This window comes from Eptesicus fuscus, chromosome 17 (assembly GCF_027574615.1).
Source record: "Eptesicus fuscus isolate TK198812 chromosome 17, DD_ASM_mEF_20220401, whole genome shotgun sequence".
NCBI classification, from domain to species: Eukaryota; Metazoa; Chordata; class Mammalia; order Chiroptera; family Vespertilionidae; genus Eptesicus; species Eptesicus fuscus.
In genome coordinates this window covers 180,785-200,567 of record NC_072489.1, presented here as the reverse complement: position 1 = coordinate 200,567, position 19,783 = coordinate 180,785, and the positions used below count along the sequence as shown (strand labels likewise).

General features: G+C 43.7%; 1 protein-coding gene across 1 annotated transcript; it reads right to left on the bottom strand.

Annotated features, from left to right (window-relative positions):
- Positions 1–15,404: 15,404 nt before the first annotated feature.
- LOC129152064 (thyroid hormone receptor-associated protein 3-like) lies at positions 15,405–18,459 on the bottom strand. The gene is given in 4 exon segments (XM_054729216.1): positions 15,405–15,646; positions 15,649–16,104; positions 16,107–18,036; positions 18,038–18,459. Coding segments are annotated over 4 exon segments (2,760 nt in total). The 5' UTR covers positions 18,311–18,459; the 3' UTR covers positions 15,405–15,545.
- Positions 18,460–19,783: the final 1,324 nt, after the last annotated feature.

The window sequence follows — 19,783 nt, the reverse complement described above, 5'->3', positions numbered from 1 at the left end:
CAGTTGGTTAGATCATTGTTCCGTGCACTGAAGGGTCTCAGGTGTGATCCCAAGCAGGCAACTGATCTATGTTTCTCTCTTGAGCCAAGAGTCAATGAAAAATATACCCTTGGGTGAGGACTTTTTAAACAAGTACTTTTTTAAAAGTCTATTTGCTTTTAAACATTGCCTTTGTCATGTATACCTTTAAAAATGAAATTGAGTCTAATTCTGGATTTTTAAATTCTGTTCCATTGATCATTCTGTTTATTAATGGACCATTATTAAAATGTTTTAAATATAGAATCTGTATACTATATTCTAATGCCTGATAGAGTTAGGTCTTAGGTAAGGTTATCCACTGTCCTTTTTTTTAGAGGGGCTTACTGGCTATTTTTGCTTATCTAAACTTGCAAATACATTTTATAATCAAATTACCTGGTTAAACAAAAACCAGTATTTTTATTGGAATTGCTTTCCATTTATAAATTAGTGTGGTAAGAATTAACATTCCTGCCAAGTTGAATCTCCCTTGCCAGTCACCCTCTTTGGGGCATTATCTATTACTAGAGGCCCGATGCGCGAAGATTCGTGCAAGAATGGGCCTTCCTTCCCCTGGCTGCAGGCACTGCCTTCACTTCAGCCAGAGCTGCCTTTCCATCTTCCCACGCTTCCCAGAGGCCTGGAGTAGCTGGAGTGGTGTGGAACACCTGCGTTGTTGCCGCCAGCCACTCAGTGCCTGTGTATGCAAATAAACCTGCCATCTTTGTTGGGTTAATTTGCATACTCACTCCTGAATGGCTGGTTGGCATCCCAAAGGTACAGTGAATTTGCATGTTACTCTTTTATAGTGTAGATACTTATGCCCTGGTACTTTGTATAATAAGCAGGGACTTTTCTCCATCATGTCTTCTCTTTGTTTCTTGTTTGTATGTAGGAAGGTCTTTGGGTTTTATACATTAACGTGATAAAATGTTTTGGTAATTTAATAAATGATCTTGTTTGTACTAGTTTTCCCATTAATACTTCAGTTTTCAAGATATACAGGGTGGGACAAAAGTAGGTTTACAGTTGCTTGTATGGAAAATAATACAATAATTAATAAGTAATACTATAAGAATAAAACCTGTGTTGTATGTAATCACAACTGTAGACCTATTTTTATACCACAATGTATAAGCATGTCTTCTATAAATAGTCCTGGCTAATGCCTCCAACTCTACATCCTATATAATAAAGAGCTAATATGCAAATGGTCATCACACCCTCATGCTGGGGCCAGGGGACCTGAGGCTGTGCCCCCTGCCCAGTGGGGCTTGATGGGGGACCTGAGGCTGTGCTCCCCAACCAGCAGGGCTTGACAGGGCTGGGGACGGCCGGGTATGGGTCTTGTACGATTTCGAGGCACGCAGATGGGTGGGGACTTGACTCTGGGTCCTCTGGTGCACCCCAAACTCTGATAGGAGGGAGATTTTCATATACACTTTCCTAATTTTCTTTCATCTCTGATACTTCTATTATAGAGAAAGGGCAAATAGCAATATTAAAATATTTCCTCTAAATAATCCCCTTTTAATGTGCATGAATTTCGTGGACTGGGCCACTACTTATATAATAGAGGGCATAGTGACATCATCGTTTTAGTCATTACTTAAGCAGAAAGCCAGTAAGATGCTGACTTCTGAGCTATAGTGTATGTTTTTTATCGTGTTAAAGTCCATAGTATCAATTTCTAGTTCACTAAGTGTTTTGACTTTTTAAAAAACACAAGTAGGTATTTAATGTTGTCAAATACCCCTTCTATATCTGTGGAAAGTATTACAAATTAACAGATTTTCTAATATGGAACCCCTTTGCATCCTTGAAATAAACCTGACTTTTAGAGCATGGGCCAATGCTCTCACCACTGAGCTCACCTACCTGAGGACAATGGATCTTTTAAAATTGCTGTTACATTCTAAGTTTTTACATTGAAATTCTTTGTTGTTGTTTTTAAATCTTTATTGTGGAAAATATTTCATATGCTCTGGTTTTCCTTTAAAGTCCCCCTCTAGCCCATCTCCGCCCTCTGCCCCGGCCTTCCCCACCCTATTATCTGTGTCCATGGGTTTCCCATCGATGCATACAAGGTCTTTGGTTTATCTCTTCCCACCCACCTTCCCTCTGAGGTTCTGCAGCCTGTTCCATGCTTCTGTGTCTCTGAATCTATTTCATTCAGGAATTTATTTTGTTAAATAGATTCCACATGTGAGTGAGATCATAGGGTACTTGTCTTTCTCTGACTGCTTAATTTCTCTCAGCATAATACTCTCCAGGTCCCTCCATGCTGTCTCAAAGGGTAAGAGCTCCTTTTTTTTTTTTTTTTTACTGCTGCATAGTGTTCCATGGTGTAAATGTACCACTGCTTTTCATTTTAATTGGTTTCTGGGAGAGGAATGGAGAGGGAGAGAGAGATAGAAATATCAATGATTAGAGAGATCATGGATTGGCTGCCTCCTACACACCCCCCACTGGGGATTGAGCCCACAACCTAGGCATGTGCCCTGACCGAGAATCGAACCGTGACCTCCTGGTTCATAGGTTGACACTCAACCACGGAGCAACGGGCCAGGCAATGTACCACAGCTTTTAATCCACTCATCTACTGATGGGTCCTTGGGCTGTTTCCAGATCTCAGCTATTGTAAATCGTGCTGCTATGAATATAGAGGTGCATACATTCTTTCTGATTGGTGTTTCTGAAGTCTTAGTCTATATTCCTAGAAGTGGAATCAGTGGGTCAAATGGCAGTTCCATATTTAACTTTTTGTGGAAATTCCATACTGTTTTCCACAATGGCTGCACCAGTCTGCATTCCCACCAGCAGTGCACTAGGGTTCCCTTTTCTCCACATCCTCTCCAGCACTTGTCATTTGCTGATGTGTTGATGGTAGCCATTCTGTCAGGTGTGAAGTAATACCTCATTGTTGTTTTAATTTGCATCTCTCTGATGATCAGTGACTTTGTGAGCATTTTTCCATATGTCTCTTGGCCATCTGTATGTCCACTTTAGAGAAGTGTCTATGTCTTTGGTACATTTTTTTTTTATTGGATTGTTTGTCTTCCTTTTGGTAAGATTTATGAGTTCCTTATATATTTTGGATATTAACTGTTTATCAGAAGTACCGCTGCCAAATATGTCCTACCATATAATGGGATCCCTTTTCATTTTGATGTGCAGAAGCTTTTTATTTTGATGTAGTACCATTTGTTTTATTTTCTCCTTAGTTTCCTTTGTCTTAGGACAGTGGTCGGCAAACCACGGCTCGTGAGCCACATGCGGCTCTTTGGCCCCTTGAGTGTGGCTCTTCCACAAAATACCATGGCCTGGGCAAGTCTGTTTTGAAGAAGTGGCGTTAGAAGAAGTTTAAGTTTAAAAAAATTGGCTCTCAAAAGAAATTTCAATTGTTGTACTGTTGATATTTGGCTCTGTTGACTAATGAGTTTGCCGACCACTGTCCTAGGAGATGTATCCACAAGCATATTGCTACGAGAGATGTCTGAGATTTTGTTGCCTACGGTTTCTTCTAGATTCCTATGGTTTCAAGACTTACATGTAAGTCTTTTAGCCATTTGAGTTTATTCTTATGTATGGTGTAAGTTGGTGGTATAGTATCTTTCTTTCTTTCTTTTCTTTTTCTTTTTTTTTTTTTTTTTTGGCATTTACCTGTCTAATTTCCCCACTACTGTTTATTGAAGAGACTGTCTTGACTCCATTGTATACTCTTGCCTCCTTTGTCAAATATTAATTCAGTGCAATGACTTGGTCGATTTTGGGGAGTCTCTGTTCTATTCCAATGATCTACATGCCTGTTCTTGTGCCAGGACCAGGCTGTTTGATTATGGTGGCTTTGTAGTGTAACTTGATATCTGGTATTGTGACTCCTCTAACTTTGATCTTGTTTCTTAAGATTGCTGTGACTATGTGGGGCCTTTTTTGCTTCCATATAAATTTGTGGAGCATTTGTTCTAGATCTGTGAAATATGCTGTTGGTATTTTAATAGGGGTTGCATTGAATCTATAGATTGCTTTGGGTAATATGGGCATTTTAATGATGTTAATTCAACCAATCCATGAACATGATATATTCTTACATTTGTTTATATCTTCCACAATCTCTTTTTGTCAACATTCTATAGTTTTCTGAGTACAATCTTTAACCCCCTTGAATAAATTTATTCCTAAGTATCTTAAATTTTTTGTTGCAATGGTAAATGGGCTTGTTTGTTAAGTTTCTCCTTCTAAGAATTCATTTTTGGTACATAAAAAAGCCATTGATGCTTGGGTGTTGATTTTGTGTCCTGCCTCATTGCCAAATTCATTTATTAAATCTAGTAGTGTTGTGGTGGAATCTTTAGGGTTTTCTATGTCATGCCATCTGCAAATAACAACAGTTTTACTTCCTCCTCTCCAATTTGGGTGCCTTTTATTTCTTCTTCTTGTCTGATCGCTGTGGCTAGGACTTCCTGTACTATGTTGAATAAGAGTGGTGAAAGCCGACATCCCTGTCTTGTTCCTGTTCTTAGGGAAAATGATTTTAGTTTTTGCTATTGAGTATGATGTTAGCTGTAGGTTTGTCATATATGGCCTTTGTCTTGTTGAAATATGACCCCTATATTCCCACTTTGCTGAGAGTTTTTTATCAAAAATGTGTGCTAGAATTTGTTGAATGCTTTTTTGTGTGTCTATTGATATGATCATATGATTTTTGTCTTTCAATTTGTATATGTGATGCATCATGTTTATTTATTTGCATAAATTGTACCAATCTTGCATCCCTGGAATAAATCCCACTTAGTAATGATGTATGATCTTTATAATATATTGTGAATCCTATTTGCTAATATTTTGTTGAGGATTTTAGCATCTAGTTCATCAGGGATATTGGCCTGTAATTCTCTTTCTTTGAAGTGTCTTCATTTGGTTTTGGAATAATGATAATGCTGGCCGAATAAAAAGAGCTTGAAAGTGTTCCTTCCTCTTGGGTTTTGAGGAATAGTTTGAGGAGGATGGGTGTTAGTTCTTTGAATGTTTGGTAAAACTCCCCTGTGAAGTCATCTAGACCAGGCATTTGTTTGCTCGGAGTTTTGTTTTGTTTTGTTTTGTTTTTCTTTTTTTTTTTTTCTTCTATTTCATCAGTTGCTATTGGCCTATTCAGGTTTTCTGATTCTTCCTGATTCACTTTTGGGAGATTAAATTTTTCTAGGAATTTGTCATTTTCATCCAAAATATCCAGCAAGTTGGCATGTAGTTAGCTGCTCATAGTATCTTCTTTCAGTCCTCTGTATTTCTGTGGTGTCAGTGATTGCTTCACTGCCTTTGTTTCTGATTTTATTTATTTGGCTCTTCTCTCTTTGTTTCTTGATGAGTCTGGCTAAATGTTCATTAATCTTCTTTATCTTTTCAAAGCACCAGCTCTTGCTTTCATTGATTTTTGTATTTTTTTTTTGTAGTCTCTATGTCATTTATTTCTGCTCTCATTTTTATTATTTCCTTCCTTCTACTGTCTCTGGGATTTTCTTGTTGTTCTCTTTCTAATTCTTTAAGTTGTAGGGTTAAATAGTTCATTATTACATTTTCTTGTTTTTTGAGGTAGGCCTGTAGTGCTATGAACTTCCCTCTCAGGAGCTCCAGAGATTTTGGGTTGTTGTGTGTTCATTTTCACTTGTTTCCAGGAAGTTTTTCATTTCTTTCTTGATCTCATTGGTAACCCATTCATTGTTGAATAGCATGCTATTTAGCCTCTATGTATGTAAATGGTTTTTAGTGTTTTTAAGTATTTGATTTCTAATTTCATTCCATGGTGATCTGAGAAGATGATTGATATGATTTCAATCTTCTTGAACTTTTACAGACTTGTTTTGTGTCCTAACATGTGGTATATCTTTGTGAATGACTCATGTGCACTTGAGAAGGGCTTTGGGGCAAAATGTTCTATAAATGTCAATTAAATCCATCTGATCCAGTGTGTGCTTTACATCACTGTTTCCTTGTTAACTTTTTGTCTATAAATCTATCCAGTGAGGTCAGCAGGGTGTTAAAGTTTCCTACTATGACTGTATTGTTGTCAATGGCTCCCTTAAAGTCCTTTTGAAGTTTTTTTTTAAATATATTTAGGTGCTCCTATATTGGGTGCATACATGTTTACTGGGATTAAATCCTCTTGCTGGATCGACCACTTTAATGTTATTGTGACCTTTATTGTCTCTTGTGAGGGCCCGCATTTTGAAGTCTACTAGTATTTTATCAGATATGAGTATTGCTGCCCCAGCTTTTTTTTTTCTTTTCTCTTTACATAGATATCTCTCCATCCCTTCACTCTCATCCTGTGTGAGTCTTTTGTTCTAAAATGGTTCTCCTGTAGACAGCATATAGTTGGGTCATGTTTTTGTATTCATTCAGCTACCCTATGTCTTTTGATTGAAGCATTTAATTCATTTACCTCTAAGATTATTATTGATAAGCTACTTATTTATTGCCATTTAACTTTTATATGTCTAGGTTTCTCTCTTTCTTCCTCTCATTATATCAGTCTCCTTAGCATTTCTTGCATTGCTGGTTTGGTGGCAATAAACTCATTTAGCCCTTTATTTTTATTTATTTATTTTTTGTCTGGGAAGCTCTTTATTTTACCATCTATTTTGAATGATAGCCTTGCTGGATATAGTAAACTTGGTTTCAGATGCTTATTTTTCATTACCTTGAATACTTCATGCCATTCCCTTCTGGCTTTTAGAGTTTCTGGTGAGAAATCAGGAGACACCCTTATGGGAGCTCCTTTGTAGGTAACAATTTGCTTTTCTTTTGCTGCCTTAATATTCTCTTTGTTGCCCTAGCAGGTTTGGCTCAGTGGATAGAGCATTGACCTGTGGACTAAAGGGTCCCAGGTTCAATGCCGTTCAAGGGAACATCCCGGGTTGCAGGCTCGATCCCCAGTGGGGGTCATGCAAGAGGCAACCAATCAATGATTCTCTATCATCATTGATGTTTCTATCTCTCTCTCCCTCTTCTTTCCTCTCTGAAATTAATAAAGATATATTTTTTAAATAGTCTCTCTTTGTCTTTAATTTTTTTATTGTATTTATGATGTGTCTGGGCATGGACTTGTTTGGGATCTTCTTGCTTGGGACTTTCTGTGCCCCCTGAACTTGTGTGACTTTTTCCTTCACCAGGTTAGGGAAGTTTACTGCCATTATTTCTTCACACACGTTTTCTATCCATTCTTCCCTTTTTTCCCCTTCTGGCTCATCTATTATGTGAATATTTTTACATTTAATGTTGTCCCACAGCTCCCTTAAACATTCCTCCTTTTAATTTTTTTTTCTTGTTTGTTCTCTTATTGATTTTTTTCTACCCTGTCTTCTAATTCACTTATCCAATCCTCAGCTTCCCCTAACCTGCTGTGTATTTCTTCCAATGTGTTCTTTATTAGTGCTATGTTGTTCTTTATTTCCAATTATTTGTTTTTTTCATAGTTAATATATCTTTTCTCATGCTGTTGAGCATTTTTATCATCATTATTCTGAACTGTGTATCAGATAAATTTCTTATCTCCACTTCATTCATCTCTTCTTTTGGAGAATTATCTTGTTCTTTCATTTGGGGGGTATTTCTTTATCTCCCATATTGGCTGCCAGTTTGGGTTGGTGACTACTAGGTGTACCAGTTAATAATGCAGATTTTTTTCAATAGATAGAGTGACACATATGTTGATATATATGCGATTTGATATGTATGCCATTTTGTTGTATTTGCTATGGGGCAATCCGCAAGAGACGACCACCAGGGACAGAGATCAAAATTTATGAGCCTTTATTAAGCTGGCTAGCGACTACAGTTGCAGCACTTCACCGCGGGAAAGGCCGAACTGCAGTGCAGACCACAGGTGTTACAGCAAATTTATACTCAGAATCCACAAGAGGGAGTTAGGACAGTTACAATGACAACCCAAAGGTTACAAGAGCTATTTCAGCCATTTCCAAGAAACTCAGGGCACAGGTACAATGCCTGGGCATGCTTGGCCAGAGCTTGAACTGCCACCTCCCTCTAAACTCCAGCCACCCTATTGTTCAGTAACCTACTCTACCTCCCTCTCTGTCCCAAGACATCCTGCCTCCAGGCAACAAAGGAGCTGTGCAATGTTTGCAGCCCAGAACAGTTTTGACAACTCGCTTCAAAACTTCATATGTCAAATTTGCTGAAGATGTTAACAAAATCATGGGTTGATCTAGGTCGACTGCAAGGCCAAATCACTTCAGAAAGAAGACAATGCTCTGCGTTTGGTGGGATCAGGAAGGTGTGGTTTATTATGATCTTCTAAAACCAGGTGAAACCATTAATACTGATCATTACTGACAACAAATAATCAATTTGAACCACGCTTTGATCGTGAAACAATCAGAATGTTCCACAAGGCATGGCAAAGTAATTTTGCTTTATGATAACGCACCATCACACACTTCAAAACTAGTTAAAGACACCTTAAGAGATCTTGCCTGAGAAGTATTAACCCACCCACCATATTCACCAGATCTTGCTCCTTCAGATTACCACTTGTTCCGATCATGGCACACGCACTTTCTGAGCAGCACTTCAAAACATACAAAGAAGTGGAAAACTGAGTCTTTGAATGGTTTGCCTCAAAACAAGAAAAGTTTTATTGGGATGGTATCCACAAATTACCTAAAGATGGGGGAAATGTGTAGCTAGCAATGGACATTACTTTAAATAAAGCATTTTTGATGTTTCTCTTGAAATTATCATGTTTTCTTTTATTAGAAAATCTGCATTATTAACCAGTACACCTAGTATGTATTATTTTTTTTAATTTCTTTATTGATTAAGGTGTCACATATTTGTCCTCATCCCCCCATTCCCATCCCACACCCCTCCCCACGGATGCCCCAACCCCCTGTTGAACTTAACCATTGGTTAGGCTCATATGCATGCACACAAGTCCTTTGGTTGATCTCTCCCCCCCCCCCCGCCCCCCACCCTCCCCTATCCTCCCTCTGAGGCCCGATAGTCCGATCGATGCCTCCTTGTTTCTAGTTCTGTTCTTGTTCATCAGTCTATGTTGTTCATCATTTCCCCTAGATGAGTGAGATCATGTGTCACTAGAGATATACTTATAAGAACTGAATGTGAAAGCCGGTTTGGCTCAGTGGATGGAGCGTCGGCCTGTGGATTGAAGGGTCCCAGGTTCGATTCCGGTCAGGGGCATGTACCTTGGTTGCGGGCACGTCCCCGGTGGGGTGTGTGCGGGAGGCAGCTGATCAATGTTTCTCTCTCATTGATGTTTCTAGCTCTCTGTCCCTCTCCCTTCCTCTCTGTAAAACATCAATAAAATATATATTAAAAAAAAAAAGAACTGAATGTGAGACAAGCAATAATAGTTATGCTGACAAGCAAATGAATCAGTCTGTAGTGAGTTTCTTTCTGGACCAACAGTTCTTTTGAGACCCAATTTCAATGTCCACCAATTCCTTATGTGTACATGTCGGCATTGACCCCTCAGCTCTGGATGGTGGACAAATGGTGGTAATGCAGGTCCAAATCCCTCTGGTTTGGTCTCGGCCGGACCCAGGGGCACGGCTTCACCCGGACTCAGGGGCGCGTGGCCTCACCCAGACCCAGGTGCGTGCGGCCTCACCCGGACCCAAGTGCGCGCGGCCTCACCCGGACCCGGGACCCAGCCTCACCCGGATCCAGGGGCACACGGCCTCACCCGGACCCAGGATCCAGCTTTACCCGGATCCAGGGACACGTGACCTCACCCAGACCCAGGGGCGCGTGGCCTCTCCCAGATCCAGGGGCACGTGGCCTCACCCGGGCCCGGGACCCAGCCTCACCCGGATCCAGGGGCACATGGCCTCACCCGGACCCGGGATCCAGCTTCACCTGGACCCAGGGGCGTGTGGCCTCTCCCAGACCCAGGGGCGCGTGGCCTCACCCGGACCCAGGGGCGCGCGGCCTCACCCGGATCCAGGGGCACACGGCCTCACCCAGACCCGGGATGCAGCTTCACCCGGACCCAGTGGCGCATGGCCTCTCCCAGACCCAGGCGTGCGTGGCCTCACCCGGACCTAGGTGTGCGTGGCCTCACCCGGACCCGGGACCCAGCTTCACCCGGACCCAGGGGCACGTGGCCTCACCCGGACCCAGGAGCGTGTGGCCTCACCCGGATCCAGGGGCGCACAGCCTCACCCGGACCTGGGACCCAGCTTCACCCGGACCCAGGGGCACGTGGCCTCTCCCGGACCCAGGGGTGTGGCGTCAACTGGACCCAGGGGCGCGACCTCACCTGGGCCCGGGACCCAGCCTCACCCTGACCCAGTTCCCAGCCTCACCTGGACCCAGGGGCGCGTGGCCTCACCTGGACCCAGGACCCAGCGGGGTTTCGTCTTCTTGATCCCAATTCCTGTTGGTCCATTCCCTCTCAGCAATTCCTTCGGCCATTTTCTCAGAGCTCCAGGGCGGCTGCCGCAGAACTTGTTGGGCGGCGGGCTCGGCGAAGCTCCGGTGTGACCGGTGCACAGCGGCGGGCTGGTCCGGTGTCGCTGCGTCGGCCCTTGGGTCTGCAGCGGTGGCCGGTTTGTGAGCGTGTGCACCTGGCCGCTTCTGGGGCGTTGAGATTCTTGAAGGACTCAGAGGTCAGCAAGCGTGGAGTCTCCCACCCCATGTCTCCCAGGGGCTCGTCTGTCCGTGCTCGGCAGTGAGTGGAGCCGTCCCCTCAGCTGGAGACCGCCGGGGGAACTGCGCCGAGCACGTTCCAGGCCGCCATTGTGTCGCCTGAGCCGTAGTTCTTAAAGTGTGGTCTTTGGGTCACCAGCATCAGCATCATCCCGCGTACCCCTCTCTTTTATTCTAGTTGTAGAGCATCTGCTCAGCCAGCCCTCCGGTGGTTCTGGATGGTGTCTGCTCTGCTCTCCTGTCGTAGTCTCAAAATTGTTGTGGTAGGCAACAATCAGGCTTCCACCCTATGTCTCCATCTTGGTCCTCCTTTGTATAGTTAAGTCTTGATTGTTGTTGGTGTCACTGGGAGGAATTGTCCTCCAGGCCAATTGGCCGTGAGGACCCTCTGTGTCTATAAAGGAAGAGTTGCTGTGCAGGAGACACGTTTAGGGGCCGGGTCTTGGTGCAGCAAGGCTTTGGCGCTCACTGAGTCTGCCTCTTGAATGTGTCCCTTATGCGAGTGGTTGAAATCTGGTGTCATCTCACACCGACCACTAGATGCCCTCATTTCTGGGTCTCCAATGGAGTGTAGGTCAGCTACTGCCTGAGGCCACTCAGCAGGAATTACAGCAAAAACTGCAGTTTCCTCCTCCTGTCTGAGCGGCCCTGGAGCAGTCCGACTAGAACCGCAGTTTATCTGGTCAAGCTGCCACAGGGCAGGCCACCCACATGCAAAAGCCGCTGCTTGGAGCCCAGGTGGGCCTGCAAAACGTGCAGGGCGGGTCTGCAAAATGTGCGGGGCGGGTCCCAGGGCGGGGCGGGTCTCAGGGCGGGGCAGAATCTCAGGGCGCCACCAGGCCATGGCGTGGCGAACCACAATGGCTGCAAGTCTGCTTTTTCTGCTTTCCACGTTTCTAAGCCCCCTCGTTCCGCACTCCAGCGCAGCAAACACTGATTGCTGGGCGCACCTCTGCAAGGAAGTTACTCCCACTCTCCGACACGAAGGCCAAGAGTCCAGCCTCTCCCCGCAGGCGTCTGGGTCTCCCACACGTCCCCAGAAGCTGGATTTCAGGGTGATGGGGAGCTAATCTCCCCTAGGGTTGGAAAAAAAGCCGCACGACCCTTCCCCCGCCACCAGCCCGACCCATGCGCCTCCGCACCTCATCCCCTCCAAGTTCGCTCTTTCCTCTTCCCTCTTAGCTGTAAATCCACCATTCAGCCAGCTCTCCTGTGGATCTGGGTGGCAGACACTCTGTCCTCCAGTTGTATTTTTGAAATTGCTGTGCGCGGCGCAGTTCATTTGTTTAACTTTGCTGCCTTCTTGGTTCTCCTCTCTCAAAATGGCTAAAGGACTTGAATGTAAGACGGGAAATCCTAAGAATCCTCCAAGTTGGTGTCGGTGGGCTCCGGGGCCCTGAGGATCTCACTGGGCAGCTCGGCCAGGTCGGTGACACGGATGGGCCCGTCCTGCAGAAAGATGGTCTCTTCCTTCACCGAGAGCCACTGCGCCGAGTCCACAGCTGCCACCACAGCAGCTGCTGTGGCCGCCCACGAGCTCATGGCCCCAGCTGAGGTGCTGACTGAGAGGAGCAGCCGCCTGGCCTGGGGAGACGCGAGCAGGAGTCGCCACGCTCACCAGTCCATCTTTTAGTTGTATTTCCGAAACTGCCATGCGAGGCAACAGATCAGCCGTTCACCTCCGCCGCCATCTTGGCTCCCTGGGCTTTCACACCTAGTATGTATTAGGTAGATCTGTTACACCTCTCAGTCTTTAGTGCAGGACAGTGTCAAATGCTATTTCTTTCTAATTAGCTCAGGCAAAGACTCAAAGCCTCTAGACACCTGCCTTTGCCTGCAGACTGCTTGGATTCAGTCTTGAGGAGCTCTCAGGCAATCATCCACAGGTGTTGCAAGAAGTTTTCCAACAGGGTGGAGCAATTGCTTATGCCTGGAGGCTAATTGTTATTCTCAGTCTCTTAATGGGCCTCAGAAACTCCACAGAGTGGGGCAAGGTGTTTTCCAATGGGGTGGGTCAAGTGTCTTCCCTCCCAGGCAAAAACTGCCTGGATAGTAAATGTCTGGCTGAGAAAGATGACCTCCACAGTGTGAGGGAATGACTCAGCACAGGAAACAGGGGTGTCTGCCTTCTGAGCTCTAACCCTGGCTTCTACACATACAGCTCTAGTCCACTCTGCCCTCCCTCTGTCAAATCACAAAGTGAGTGGCTGCATACAAAATTTTGTGCATTGGCCCTTTAAGGGTGCCTGCCTTTCCAGCCACTTCTCCATGGCAGACAGAAGCCCAGATGGTTTTCACAGCCAGGTGTTATGTGGGCACCTTTCTCAGTTCTGGTGCTCTCTTCTGGGGGGCCCAGTTTGGGAATTAGACTCCAGACTTCTCAGTGGCAACCCCTCACAAGCTAAGATATCTCTCCAAGACTTCAGCCAGTGTCTGTGGGAGCCTGGCATGTGCTTTCATTCCTCTGCCTTTCCTACCAGTCTCTATGTGGTCTCCACTTTCCATCCTAGGTTATCAGGGTTCTCTCCAGCTAGTCTTCTGTTGATTTTTTGGGATAATTTTTGTATTTTAGTTGTAATTCCAGTTTGGTACTGGGAGCATGTCTGTGTAGCCTCCACTTACGCCTCTGCCATTTTTCCTCTCTCACTGCATGAAAATTCTTAAAAGAGTACAGTCTATGGTTTCCTTTTTTGGAATAAAAATTTGGGGGCTATATTCCAAATAAATTTGAAATTTATGGTAATAAACAACCTGGTAGTACACCAGGTTGGTGGGTTAATATTATACGTGCTTCCTAAAATGAAATTATCTGAAATAGTTTAAATAACAATGGGATTATCTGATATTTATCTTTATTTATTTATTTATTTATTTATTTATTTATTTTAATCCTCACTAGAGGATATTTTTTTTCCATTGCTTTTTAGAAAGAGTGTAATGGAGGGAGAGAGAGAGAGATAGAGAGAGAGAGAGAGAGAGCTATGTTAGAGAGATACATCGACTGGTTGCCTCCCACATGTGCCCAGATCAGTGGTGGACAGTGAACCCGCAACCCAGGTATGAGCTTTTCAATAGAACCAGAGATCCCTCAATACACTGGCTGACACTACAACCACTGAGCAACACTGGCCATGGCAGGAATTATCTGATATTTAAATGTTATGTAGAATTTCTTTTTGAAACCCTTTGGCTTAGTGATTCTTTGTTTATTTGTTTTTATGGAGTAACTTGTTGACCTTTTCATTTCTTCTATAGTATTAATAGAACTAATTTTGATAAGGTTTGTTTGCTAAAATCACGTATTTCTTCTAAGTTTCATATTTATTTGCATAATTTTATCAAGTACTTCCTTAAAAATTATTTTCTCTGTTTTTATGCTATATCTCCCTTTTTTATATATTTGTGTATATATGCTTTCTTTCTTATTAAGTTTTAAGTTAGTCATTGGATTGTATGTTGTTTTATGAATAACCCACTTTTTTTATCCTCTAGTACTGCTCTTTTCTTTTTCCCAAATATTTTTTTTTTCTTCTTAATTTCTTTCTTCTTCTTCCTTTTGGTTTACTTTATCTTTTTCCTAGCTTTCTATTTTGAATGTTATATTCATTCAGATTTATGTTTTCACTTTTAAAAATATATATTTTTATTGACTTCACAGATGAAGGGAGAGGGAGATAGAAAAGTCTATGATGAGCCAGCCGGTGTGCTCAGTGGTTGAGTGTCAACCTACGAACCAGGAGATTACAGTTCGATTCTCGGTCGGGGCACATGCCTGGGTTGTGGGCTTGATCCCCAGTGTGGAATGTGCAAGGGGCAGCCAATCAATGATTCTTTCTCATTATTGATGTTTCGATCTCTCTCCCTCTCCCTTCCTCTTTCTGAAATCAATATAAAACTTTAAAAAAAAATAATCAATGATGAGATAGAATCATTGATCGGCTCCCTCCTGCATGACCCCTACTGGGGATGGAGTCCACAACCCAGGAATGTGCCCTTGATGGGAATCGAATTGGGAACCCTTCAGTCCACAGGCTGACACTCTATCCACTGAGCCAAACCAGCTAGGGCTCTTTTCACTTTTATTGCACCAAGTATTCACAGCTATAGGATTTCTTGTGATTACTACTTTAGTGGTATCACTGGAATTCTATCCTATGTTTTCATTATTAGTATGCTTAAGAAATTTTGCAATTTTATTTTCCCTTTAATTCAGGAGTTTTTAGTTGAGTTTTTAAATTGTCAGGAAAAAGAAAATTTTTTATTTTTAAAATATTCTGTCATTTCAATTTATATTTATTTTTTTTTGAGATGAACACTTCAATGTTTATTCACATGCTTTGTTTTCTCTTTTAAGAATCAGAATCAAAAGTTGTCCAAATTAAATCTTTCTGCTAATGTTACTATATGCCTAAAAAAAAAAAAAGAGGGCTTTAAAAACCAGGAAAAGAAATTAAAAATCATCAAATTAGTCCTCTTAGCTCCAAATGAAATGAAATTAAGAACAAAACTGGTTTCTAACAGGAAACAAACCAAAATCCAAGTATCGCTCTCCCCTCCCTGCCCCAGTCCCCACCCCACACACCAACAACAAATGAGAAACACAGCTAAAGCCCGATGTGCTATGTTCTGCTCAAAAACTGGGCCTGACCCAGGCTCCACGGCCAGCCGCCTCCGTCCAGTGGGACACCGCCAGGGATGCTTTCAGCTACAGTAGCATTCTGCATGGCTGGTGGGGGGATTTTCAGACTCTTCTTGGGGCTCTTCTGTTTAGTTCTTCACCAGCCATTTCCTAGCGCCTGTCCCCCCCTGGGTAGGAGCTCCCATCGGATCGGCCCCTACTCAGTGGTGGGTTGTAAATTGTCCTTCTCTTCTCGGTTCTCTGTCCCACTCTCGTCGTCTTCCATCTCCCCTTCTTCCCCACTGAACTTGTCATGGCCCATTTGGGGCTGGTGCTGGATTTCCGGAACATGAACCTGCCTCGACCTCGGGGAAAGGCTCCTCGGCCCCGGCCCCGGCCGCCCCACTTCTCACTGCCTTCGCCTTCGCGGTCGTCATGCAGGTAATACTTCTTGCTCTTGGGCGTGTACTCGGGGTCCCACTCCTCTCCCCGGCTTCTCTTTGGAAAATCATTGTTGCTGCTATTGTTGTTGTTACCAGAGTAGCTGCCTCTGCCCCAGCCTCTACCTCTGGCTCGAAATTGAAAGGTCCCTCGAGCTCTGCCTCCTCTTTCATTTGGACCCACAAAGTCTTTGGTCCCCAGTCTTGATTTGTCAAAGCCGGTGGTGCTCTCCTCTCTCTCCTCCGTTTCTTCAGTGTACTCCTCCGCTTTGTAGGAGTGGGATGACTGGGAGGAAGAGGATGATGACCTGGACCGGTCTCGTGTTCTCCGGTGCTTCCTCGTTTAAGATCTCTCTCCTTATGTTTTTTACGACGTTCAATATCAAGGCGGAGATCAACAGGATCATCTTTGTATTTTCCCTCAGCCTTGTAGCCAGGTTCCCGGGGACTTTTCATTTCATCATGAGCCAATCCATGTTTCCTGAATGTACTGGGGGAAATGTCTATCCTCCTGTGTATCTCTGGGCTTTTCTTGTTCTTAGCTGCCTCTTGCTCAGTTCCTCTCTTTAGGTATTTAGTAAAGCGTTCATGCAATGTCATTCCTGAGGACCCAAAGTGATGTTCTTTAACGTGGTGAACAATGGTCACAATGTGCTGGGCAAACAGTTCCGAGGGGCTCCGCTGAGACTGAGCTGACTGTATGTGCTGGAAAATGGAACGAAATTCTTGCTCCTTTTTGTTGCTATGAACTAGATCCCGACAAAGCTTGCGCTCCTGAGCCAGTAATCCACTGGGTCTTGCAAGGTCCTCATCAAAAGAGTCCATCCGGACATTGACCTGGGCCTCTCGAGTAATAGAGAAGGAAGACTTCCCTGTGGAAAAGTCTCCTTTGGCTCCTAGCTTCTCCCGGCTCTCAGAGGTCTTTCTTGGGGGAGGTGATGAGCTTTTCTCCTGGACCGCTTTGTAAGCAGTCACTCGGAAATTCTTTTCAGGCACAAACCCCCTGTGCCCACTTTCGGTTCTCTTGAGTCCTCCCCGATCCTCCTTTTTGGATCTCTCCGAGAAAGACTCCTCCTCCAGCTCCTCTGTTTTCCTTTGCTTTTCCTTCCCTGGAGGTGCATACACTTCCCATTTGCCTGACTTCTCATCCTCCTGGTTTTTGTTTGCACCGGCTATGACTTTCAACATAAATTTGGGTTCATCATCAAACTCAGATTCCTTCCTTCCTTTGTCTTTGTCCTTATCTTGATCATCCATGTCCTCCTTGTGGAAATCAGCCATCTTCTCAAAGTCATCTCAGAGCTTATATCTTTTAGGAGACTGGCTACCCCGAAAAGGCTTCTCAGAATCAGTTTTGGGAGCAAACATATCAGATTTTATTTTCGAATCACTCAATCCTGTGTCAGAGAAGCTCCCTTTCTCTTTCATTTTCTCTTTATCCGTATTTGTTTGTTTCTGTTCCTTATCTTTTCCATTCTCTGTCTTCTGCTCACCTAGATACCTCTTTGTATAGGCTGCTCCTCCTGAAGCAGCCTCCTCCTTCTGAGACGAGCCATATGTGGAGCCAGTGGCCGGTGGACTCTTACCCACAGGGCTCTTCTTGGATGGACTCAAGGACCCAGAGCCATGGTCAAATTGACCTTGGTGTGTCCCAGCTTGGTACCCAGAACCACTCTTCAGACCTGAGCCCATCTGGGATGAGCTGGAAAGTGGAGGTCTAGGCTTTTGCACAGGGCTAGGACGGGGAGACCGCCGCCTCACTACCACAGACTGGAGGGGGCTTTTAAGAGCAGGGCTCCGCTCCCGGGGACTTAGCTCAGAAACTGCCAATGCCCGTGATGCAGAACCAGCACTGTATGTGCTGGCATCTGCCCATGGCTTCGAGCTCTCAGATGCTTTTGTATCTTGAGAGGTGCCTCCAGAGAATGACTGCTCCTTGGCCTCTTCTCCTTGGTTATCTCCAGCAGACTGAGATGGACGGCTATCCTTGGAAAAGGACTTTTTCTCCTTTGCAGACTTGCGCTTGGAAGATTCAACTCGGCTGTGGTTGGAGGAAGAACGAGAGGATGAGGAGCGCCTTGACCTGTCAGAGGAAGACTTATTGGAGTTTCTAGAATGGCTCCTAGATCTTGGTGAAGGAGACCTTCTCTTTGGGGACCGGGATCGGGACCGGCCCCGTCGAGGACTGTATGCCTGCCGATAATTCTGCCAATTTGAGTGGTAGTTTCCATAGCCTCCTCGGTTGTACTGGCCCCATGGATAAAAACCTTCTGTTGCGCCCATGGAAATAATAGGGCCTTCTATAGCCTCTGTTGGGACCTCGGAAATCCCGATTCTGATATACTCTTGGGTGATTCCTCTCTCTGTTATGAGCAGGAGAATATGATCTGGAACGAGACCTAGAACTCAGCTTTCGCTTCCTTGAACAAGAGACAGATCGACTTCGGGATCGAGACTTCAAAAATGAACGAGAACGAGATCTTGATGCAGATCTTGAGCGAGAAGAACGAGATCCAGACTTGGATTTGTTTGTTTTTGACATCTCTGAAGAAAGGATCAGTCACTTTTCAATTACACCTCAAACAAACACGGGCAATGCTGCTGGCTTCTCCAATGTACAAAGTCAGGATACAATTCTGGGCCCACCGCAGCGATCGCAGCTGCAGCCTCGCAACGGCACAACCGGCCCAAACCTCGCCCCCTCCCGACAGCCTCAATTTTTAAATATATATATATATATATATATATATATATATATATATATACATACATATATATATGTATATATATATATATATATATATATATATATATATATATATATATAATTGATTTCAGAAAGGAAGGGAAAGTGGGGGAAAGAGAGAAACATCAAGGATGAGTGGGAATCATTGATCAGCTGCCTCCTGCATGCCCCCCACTGGGGACTAAGCCCACAACCCAGGCATGTGCCCTTGACTGGAATAAAACCTGGGACCCTTCAGACCACAGACTAATGCTCTATCCCGTGAGCCAAGCGAGCTAGGGCAATTTCTAGTTTTATTGCATTATAATCAGAGAATGTTATTTGTTTTTTGTTTTGTTTTGTTTTTTTTGTGTGTGTTTTTTTGTTTTGTTTTTTAGTTTCCTGCGGTTTTCTTGATTACCATTAGGCCAATATTTGGTCAAATTTCTTGAATGTGCACATGAAAAAAAAGGTCTATTCTCTTTTACATAGGTACTGAATTCAATATAGTTTTATAAAATTTGTTTGTTCCCCATTACCACTTAACAATGAGCAGAAAAAACAAAATTAGACGACACTAGCGGACAGTATCTGACATGGAAGACAGAGATTGACACCTGAAAGGAACAGAAACTGCATAAAAAAGGAAACAACCCCTCATACACTCTTTTCCCAAAACTACAAGACATTCACAGAAACAAGGAAGAATATTGTATCATTAGAAAAGAATAGATGTCATTTAGAAAACAGTCTGAACACAGAAAAGAGCCCTTGGAAATGAAAAAGAAACAGGCGCAAAGAAAATTCATTAAAAATGAAGTTGAGGAAATATCCCAGGAATTGAAACAATCAGAATAAGAGATTGAGAACTTGAATTTGTCATGCTTGGAGTTCACAAGGTGTGGAACAGAGGTGGGAGTCAGCATCTTGGCTGTGTTATCATCTACATTTTACAAACAAGGGACCTGAAGCTCAGATAGAGTTATCTTTTCATCTTCTTGATGGTGTCTTTTGAATTACAAAAGTTTTAAATTTTGATGAAGTCCAATTCATCAAACTTTTATTGCTTATGCTTTTGGTATCATATCTAAGAAATCATTGTGTAAGCCAGGGTCAAGAATATTTACTCTTGGAGACAGCACCATCTTGAAGGGGAGAGAGGCTGTTATTGGAAGCCTAAAAATCCCGGGAATCTACAACAACACCACCCAGGGAACAGCTTCAAATCTAGGAACACTGGACACAAAGCAACGTGAATACGCGAACTCAGAGGAGCTCTGCACCTTCTCA